General features: G+C 35.1%; 1 protein-coding gene across 1 annotated transcript; it reads right to left on the bottom strand.

The window, feature by feature from the left end:
• Positions 1 to 1,463: 1,463 nt before the first annotated feature.
• LOC102756898 (beta-casein-like) lies at positions 1,464 to 7,638 on the bottom strand. The gene is given in 8 exon segments (XM_015570057.1): positions 1,464 to 1,469; positions 2,047 to 2,316; positions 2,319 to 2,561; positions 3,921 to 3,962; positions 4,284 to 4,307; positions 5,315 to 5,341; positions 5,891 to 5,917; positions 7,580 to 7,638. Coding segments are annotated over 8 exon segments (690 nt in total). The 5' UTR covers positions 7,631 to 7,638.
• Positions 7,639 to 8,306: the final 668 nt, after the last annotated feature.

Here is an 8,306-nt window from a genome sequence, read left to right on the forward strand (position 1 = left end):
TTGGCTCTTATATAGATCTGGAAATTGAAGCTCCAAAAAAGCAAGTAAATTTAAAAGCAACACTTAGCTGCTATGTTGCAGATCTGTGAATCAGATTTCACATTTGAACTATTTTTCAGGAGGATGACCATAAAATGTGACATCTAATGTTGTGTACTTTGGAGGGTGAAAGGCATAGGTGTAATGGTTTAAACTGGGACTATGGGTGTAAAACAAGATTTTCTAGAGCAAACACAGGGTATGATTTTCTTTTCCTTCACTTTTTGATCTTTTATATTCAATTCAAAGCATTCTATTTAATTTTAATTCTTTCAAGGCTATTTTTAACAATAACTATCTAAAGTTAACATTAAAGCGGTAATTAGGTTTTAAAAATTATAATAAAGACAGAAGCACTTAAATATGCAACAAATATTAATTTATTGAAATGACTGGTTTGGAAATAGTAATAATAAGCACAATTCCAGGAACTATTTTACACATATTTTAGGTGTAATTATAGTATTTCCAACTGAAAATTAAAATTCTGTGGTACTTTTCAAATTAAAATTTGGAAAATAGAGGTTATGAGTCAAAATCAAATTAAGGCAAATGCTTTATAATTCATAAAACAAAGAAATATGTTTTTATTTTTCCATGTAGAATCATTAAAGAATTGTTACTTTTTTTGATAGCATGATACAAAAATTGAACAGCTGTCACATTTCCAGTACAGTCAATTCTGTGGAATAGAGAACAAATATAGAATTAGTTATGTTATGTAAATCACCATACATATCTCACCATTTATAACTTTGGCATAACTAATCCATTAGAGAAATGTTATTATAACTGCACCATGTTGTGCTCTATCTTGCATATAAAATTTCTAAGGACCAAATAACATTTAACTTGCAATTGTTTCAATATCTAGTCTACCATAATCACTAAAAAATTTGTATCTTAAAAAAATGTTCCCCCTTTTAATTCTCACACTGAGACTCATTAGTTTTATTTTGACACATGAGTTAAAAGACAATATGTACATTTTGAATGTGATAAAACAATTACAATTTATGGAACCTAAGGTATATAAATGAAAACACAAGTTGATTTTTAAAAAGAGTTCAAACATATTTATAGTAAAGCAGAAAAAACTTTTAGTTTTTTTCTAAAAATGATGATAAGCATACGGACATAAGCACTTGAAATTAAACCTTTCAAATCAGTCAATAACACATAATTAAAATTAAAATACAAAGATATATAATTTCAGGTGAGTACATAGTAGCCAACTGTTTAGGTGTCTATGACACATTGATAATTAATAAGTAAGTTCATATATTGATGGAATTTCTCTCTACCTTTAGCTTATCCAGGACAATGAAATATAAAAATGTATTAACTATAAGCATAATCAGTCTAATCTCCAAACTCCGAAAGCTTACCAAAAGTGAGGGGTAAACATTAATTTTGAAATCCTCTTAAACCTTAAAAAATAAAACAAGATAAATAAATTACAATTCACTTTTTGGCAAGTACATTCCTTCTAAAAATTCTGAGTAATGAAATAATCATCTCAATTGTCTGCTCTCCCATGTACATACATAAAAACAAGATGTGAATAAAAGCATGTAGAGAATAGATGTTCACAAGGAAACTTTAAAATTGTATAAAAGAATAAATCGCCTTTATTCCACACCCAGATTACCAAATTTAATTCTGGCTTCAGTAAGCCTTAACTCCCTTTGTCTCTATTGTCAAGAGATAGATTAAATCAGACTCTGAAGTTATTTCTTCTCAAAACTCAGTATCTTCTACACAGAAAATCAGAACAATTATTTCTAAAAATCTGCAATTACTCCTACACATTGGTATTTAGGCGGAAACACGTTTTCTAGGTTATTTTATTGTGTAACTAGTGTTGAGAATCCTTGTCCTAAAAAACTATGTGAATTTTTGGATCCATTGAATAGTCATTTATTCTTTTATTCTGGATCTCTCACAACTTCTACTCTCATATACACATCATGAATGAAACAGCAGAATTAATAAGGTAGGACTTACTTGTTGTAAGTTGTAAGCTGGGGCAATAGGCTGAGCCACACGGTAGAACTCCCCTTTGAGGTCAAACAGAGGCTCTTGCATAGTCATTGCTCTCTGGGGGTAGGTCAGCACTTGCTGGGAAAGAGGCAGGACTTTGGACTGAGGAAGGGAGACCAGGGGCTGAGTGGGAAGCATGGGAGTCTGAAGAAGAGGCTGGGGGATCTGGGGCATCCAGGGCTGCAGCAGAGGCAGAGGAAGCTGTGCTTTGAGATCAGTGAGGTTTGGGATCTGAGGTTTGGGATCTGGCGCTGAAGGAATGGCACTACTGGAGATTTAGGCAATTGCATCACATTGCGCTGAGGAATGATAGCATTGGGGACTTCCATCACTTCGGGCTGAAGGAGAGACAGCACCATAGCAGGCTGGGCAAGAGGCAGGATGTTTTGTGGGAGGACAGGGTAAGGCATGGGCTCAGCATAAGGATAGAAAAGAGGCTGTGGCTGGACAAAGGGGTGGGTTTTGTCCTGGCGTTCATCCTGGAAGAAAAGAAAGAATCTCTAAGTCCATGATTCAGCTATAATTGTCACTCGTGATGAATTAACCTCCTCTCTAGTGAAGAATCCTGAGTAAAAGAGAGAAGGAAAATCTTTTATTGATGCTGGTTAAGAAATTATTTGGGGACATATGAAGACGAGTTAAATACTCATTGAGGGATTTTCTCATTAATCCACCCCCTTCATAGGTGGACCCAGATCAAACTGAAATCAACGTTTAGGGATTTCAAGCTTGTTTCTCCTTTCTGAGTTGCCTTCAATACCATGGCTAGCTGTACAGTTTGGTGCTCAGCGGGCATGAATTTTTCAGTATAATGCGATAATTGTAAACCAAATTGTGTTCATATAATGAAGGTTAATTTTGAAAAGACTTCGAAAGGAACATTGCCAAGGTTTTCTTCTATGTGTTTTAATGAAAAGTAAATCTTAATTGTAGGAGTTGCTTAACACTAGCTAACTTCCAGTACTACTTTCCTTAGTAGATAGTCATTATTGCAAGTCTTTAAAGAGGCATCATTTTGTAAAATCATTTTGGTATAAGTTCCAAACAAACCCAACCCATTGGTACAACAGAGAAGCTGAAATATTAAAATTACGTAAATATGTTACCATACATGTAATTTAATTAAATATTTTTCTGTAGTCTAAGAAAATCTTATTTTTAAGCAAGCTCTACTACTTAATAATTGTGTGATATTGTCACACAATTGTGTATTCAATTGTTCTGTATCTCACTTCTCTCATCTGTGGAATAGAAATTCTTTTATGAAGTGTATGTATTCATCAATGTTAATATAAAAAATAAAATTTTAACATAAGTCATTGAGTACTTACTGTGTGCTAGCTCATCAACCTAAGAGATTATTAATATTCTCAGTTTATAGATGAAGAAACTAAAGTGTAGAGAAACTTGGTGCCAAGGTTATACAGCTAATTAATTATCAAAATAGGATTACCATATTTCCTTACCATTTCTTTTATCACATATCTATATTGAGAATAAGTAAACCTAGTTCCCAACCTGGAAATGTATCTACTATTGTGTATTTATGGAAAACAGGTACTCACCATTATTATAGTAAGCAAGTCAATAATTATTCTTAAGTATTTAGTCTATACAAGTGGACTATGAGCTTAAAAATGCACCTATGTCCTAGCAATATATTGTCAAATTTTTGTATCTTATATGACATTTATTTTATTATAATTTTTAGACTGAAAATGCACATATTTATATGTATTATATTTTATAATTTTTGAAAATATTTATTATAAATATTTAATAATAATCTTATTATATTTTATAATGATTTTTAAATATTCTTATCATGAACAACTTACCTCTTTTTGCTGCTGATTGTAATTTTCGAATCTCTCAGGTTTCTGCTAGAAACAACATGAAAAGAAATAGTAAAATCTGTGAAAATCAAATGTAGAAAATATATACATTTAAATATAAAGGTTTACCCTCTCTCCTTTTGTGGTATGTAAAACTGAAACCCATTACCAGAGGGAAGAGGGTTGGAGGGTAGTAAGACAAATGAGGCCAAATATATGGTGAAGGAAGATGACTGGACTTCAAGAGATAAGGCAAACAATGCTATATACACATCCTGTATCATGGAAATGTACATTTGAAACCTATATGATCTTATTAACCAATGTCCAAAAATTTCAAATAAATAAATAAATAAATGTTTTTACCTTGTTGATGTGGGTAATAGACTCCTTTAGGAAAATAAAAATAAATATAGGTTAAGTTTTCATAGAAAATTTTTATTTGCCAATATGAAACAGAAAATGAAGGCATTTAAAAGGTTAATGTGGTTTTCTTTCTTGCCAACATCATTAAAAACACAGCATAATTACTGAAACTTATATGTTGATCTGTTCTGCACAAGTCTGTTCTATAAATACTATAGATGAATGCAGTCAAGAAAGAAAAGAAAGTTAGTGAACACAGTACAACAAAAAGCATTTAGTAAACTCTAATTTTCCTTCTCACTATGTTCCCTTCCTATAAAAAAACAAATGACCTCTAAGACGCCATCTGATTCAAAAGAATAAAATTCATTAATAAGAAATTATAATAAGTGTAAATCCATTCTACCTATTACTCTTAGTTCATTGGTTATGTTCAGATTTCAAATGAATTGTAAGAACTAAATACTTTCCCTATGATAACCTTTGTGAAGAGATAAAATATACCTAGGTACCAATTAGCAGGTGACAGACCCCAAAAGTGATGCAAGTGTAAATATCTGCCTGACTCTCCCAGGCATATTTAAGACTAAAACTAAGTCTCACTTTTCTGATTTACTAAAGTGACTCTTATAATGACAAAATATGTCCTTTTGCATCTGCTTTTCAGTTTGTACCACAGCTCTTAGTCAATGTGTGATCCACAGAAGGTGCTCAATGATTACCAAAACAGTGAATGGGGTCAGTCTGGAGAGAGCTCCAGTCATATAAAAGGAGTGTAGCATTCACTTAAAGAAGGGGGTGAGGCAAGTGACAACATTTCAAGTAGCAGCTAACATAAAAAGTAGCATAGAGAGTAGGGAATTCTGTAGACATTTATTTTGTCCTTAAACATATAATGGAAATTTACATCAAAACTTACATGTCAGAACTAGCTGCATTGACTTAAGTGCCCCAAAATAACACAATATAAAGAGTTGCTAGCATTTTACTGTCCGAAATGGAAAATTCCCTCAGAATGAACATTGTCTTACCTCACTGCTAGAAATGCTTTCTATCGTCTGTAAAGAAAAATACAAAATCAACAACTGGATCATCAAAGGCTGTTACTTTTTTAAAAGAAATGTTTTATTGATATTACTATTATTAATCCTCACCCGAGTATATTTATCCATTGATTTTTAGAAAGAGTAGTAGAGAGAGGGAAAGACAGAGAGAAGCATCGATGTGAGATAAACACATCGACTGGTTGCCTCCTGCACACGCCCTGATCAGTACCCAAGCCAGGGAGGAGCCTACAACTTAGGTATGTGCTTTTGACAGGAATCAGACCCAGGAACTTTTGGTCCACAGGTTAATGCTCTATCCACTGAGCCAAATTGACCAGGGCTTTTATTGATTTCAGAGAGAGAGAGAGAGAGAGAGAGAGGAAGAGGAAGAGAAAGAGAGGTGGGAGAGAAGCATCTATTGGTTGCCTTTGTCTACTGCCACCAGGGTTCAAACCTGCAACCTTTTGGTGTATGGGAAGCTGCAAACAACTGACCACACCAGCCAGGAAAGAATGTTACTAAGGATGGTTAGAAAAATTTTCTCTGAATAAAATATCTTACCTCTCTGGATACACTGATTTGTTCCTTCTGTAAAGAAAAAAAAAATCACCATTTAGTTTCAATAATTATCTTATTTTTCCTACTTACTTTCTACCTTCTTTATACAGAACTATTACCTTCACAAATTTAAGAAATAAAAAATGTATGTCTTTTGAGAGCCTTAAAAGGTAATTGTGTTTTATGTCTTTTATATTTGACTAGAGGCCTGATGCACAAAAACTTGTGCATTTGGGGGGTTCCCTCAGCCTGGCCTGTGCCCTCTTGAAGTCTGGGACCCCTTGAGGGATGTCCACCTGCTGGCTTAGGCCCGCTCCCTGGGGGGATTGAACCTAAGCTGGCAGTCAGACATCCCTCTGGCAGCCCGGGAGCCCTCAGGGGATGTCCACTTGCCACCGGGGAACAGGCCTAAGCTGCAGTTGGACATCCTTAGCACTGCTGAGGAGGCGGGAGAGGCTCCCATCACCACCGCTGTGCTGGCAGCTGGCAGCCTGGCTTGTGGCTGAGCAGAGCTTCCCCTGTGAGAGCGCACTGACCACCAGGGGGCAGCTCCTGCATTGAGCGTCTGCCCCCTGATGGTCAGTGTGTGTCATAGTGACCAGTCATTCCCAGTCATTCTGCTGTTAGGGTCAGTTTGCATATTACCCTTTTATTTTATAGGATAAAGGCCTGGTGCATGGGTCGGGGATGGCTGCTTTGCCCTGAAGGGTGTCCCAGATCAGGGTGGGGGTCCCGCTGGGGTGCCTGGCCAGCCTGGGTGAGGGGTTGATGGCTGTTTGCAGGCTGGTCAAGCCCTCTGTGGGGACCCTCACCCCATGGGGATATGGACAGACTGGGTGAGGGGCTGATGGCTGTTTTCAGGCTGGTCACGCCTCCCTGTGACCCAATCTCCCAGCCTCTCCTTTTTTTCTCTTTTTTTTTTCCCAGCAGGTATCTGGGATTTATTTATCTTCTATAATTGAAATTTTGTAGTCTTGAGAGGAGCCAGTGCCACCCAGGGCAGATAGGAAGCTTGGCTTCCTCCATCGCCATGCGCAACCCAAGCTTCCTGCTCATTCCAGCTCTGTGGCCGCTGCCATCTTTGTGACAGAGTGATGGAATCATGGTTAATTTGCATATTACTCTTTTATTAGATAGGATAGTTCTAGTTGTATATTATTATTTTACCTAAATGAAGAACAATTTTTGATGGGTAACAGAATGAGAGTTATTTGAATTTTATCACTTTTTATTCTGAATATAAATATGTTTGTGATGATTATTATTGCCTGGTTTTCCACCTTCTGGATTTCTTTGGGTAGACACAGGTAGGATTTGGCCCATGCCCTAAGTTTCATCATCAGTTTCCTCACTGTAATAAGATATATTTATCTAGGTTGCACATGCAAGCAAGATACATTTTCCGCACTATTATTTTTTTCTATTTGATGTTTGTGTCTTCTTGTTTTGTCTGTGGCTAATTTTTGTTTGTTTGTTTGTTTTCGGTGAGAAAGTGGTGTAGAAAGCATTTAAGCCAGATTTTCAGCCTTATAGGACACGATTGAAATAGTGAGGGAATATAACTGATTTTCTTAAAAGTATAGAAAACAACTTTTGAAATTCTGCTTTATTTGTAAATTTAAAATATTGGTGATGCTATCTACACATGAAAAAAGAATTCACTGTAAGTTAATCATTTATAGATTTTCTTACCTGCTTTGCAAAAGTAAAGGCCACCAGGCAGGCAAAGATGAGGACCTTCATGGCTCTCAAGTCCTGTAATGAGAAAATGGTAGTGTGGTTGTCAATCTAATATATTTTCTTAATTCAGTAGGGTTACTTTTCTTATAAGGAAACAAAGATAATTCAATGTCTTAATTTTAGAAAAAATAATAATAGATGTTTATTATATAACCAAAATCAATATCTTCTATGGCTTTGTAGTTTTACATATCAATTTTATACTTCAATTTCAGCCATTCAGACTTTTCAGCTATCACCTCTACCCTACCTCAATACTTTTCATCTTATTCACAGTACCATATGCTGTTTTTCTTTTCTGAAAACAGGGAGAAGTTTTAAATATTTATATGAATTTTAATAATTGATTCACTTATTAAAAAATAATAATATTTATTTAGCACCCTTTATTGCCTGATGCTGTCCAGGATGTGGGTTTACAGCAGTGAACTAAATATTAAAGTCTCCACACTGATGTATCCTCGGACTTATTTAACAGACTGGTTAAAGATTGATAGAAGATCATATTTTATTTTACCTTTTCTTTTACTAAACAGTTTTCATGAATATCTGTTTTAATCATAGTTTCTTATCCTATATAATAAAAGGCTAATATACCAATTGACCAAAAGGTGGAATGACTGGTCGCTATGATGCACATTGACCACCAGGGGGTAGAAACTCAATGCAGGAGATTCCC

The sequence above is a fragment of the Myotis davidii genome, unplaced genomic scaffold (genome assembly GCF_000327345.1).
Source record: "Myotis davidii unplaced genomic scaffold, ASM32734v1 scaffold106, whole genome shotgun sequence".
In the NCBI taxonomy this organism is placed as follows: Eukaryota; Metazoa; Chordata; class Mammalia; order Chiroptera; family Vespertilionidae; genus Myotis; species Myotis davidii.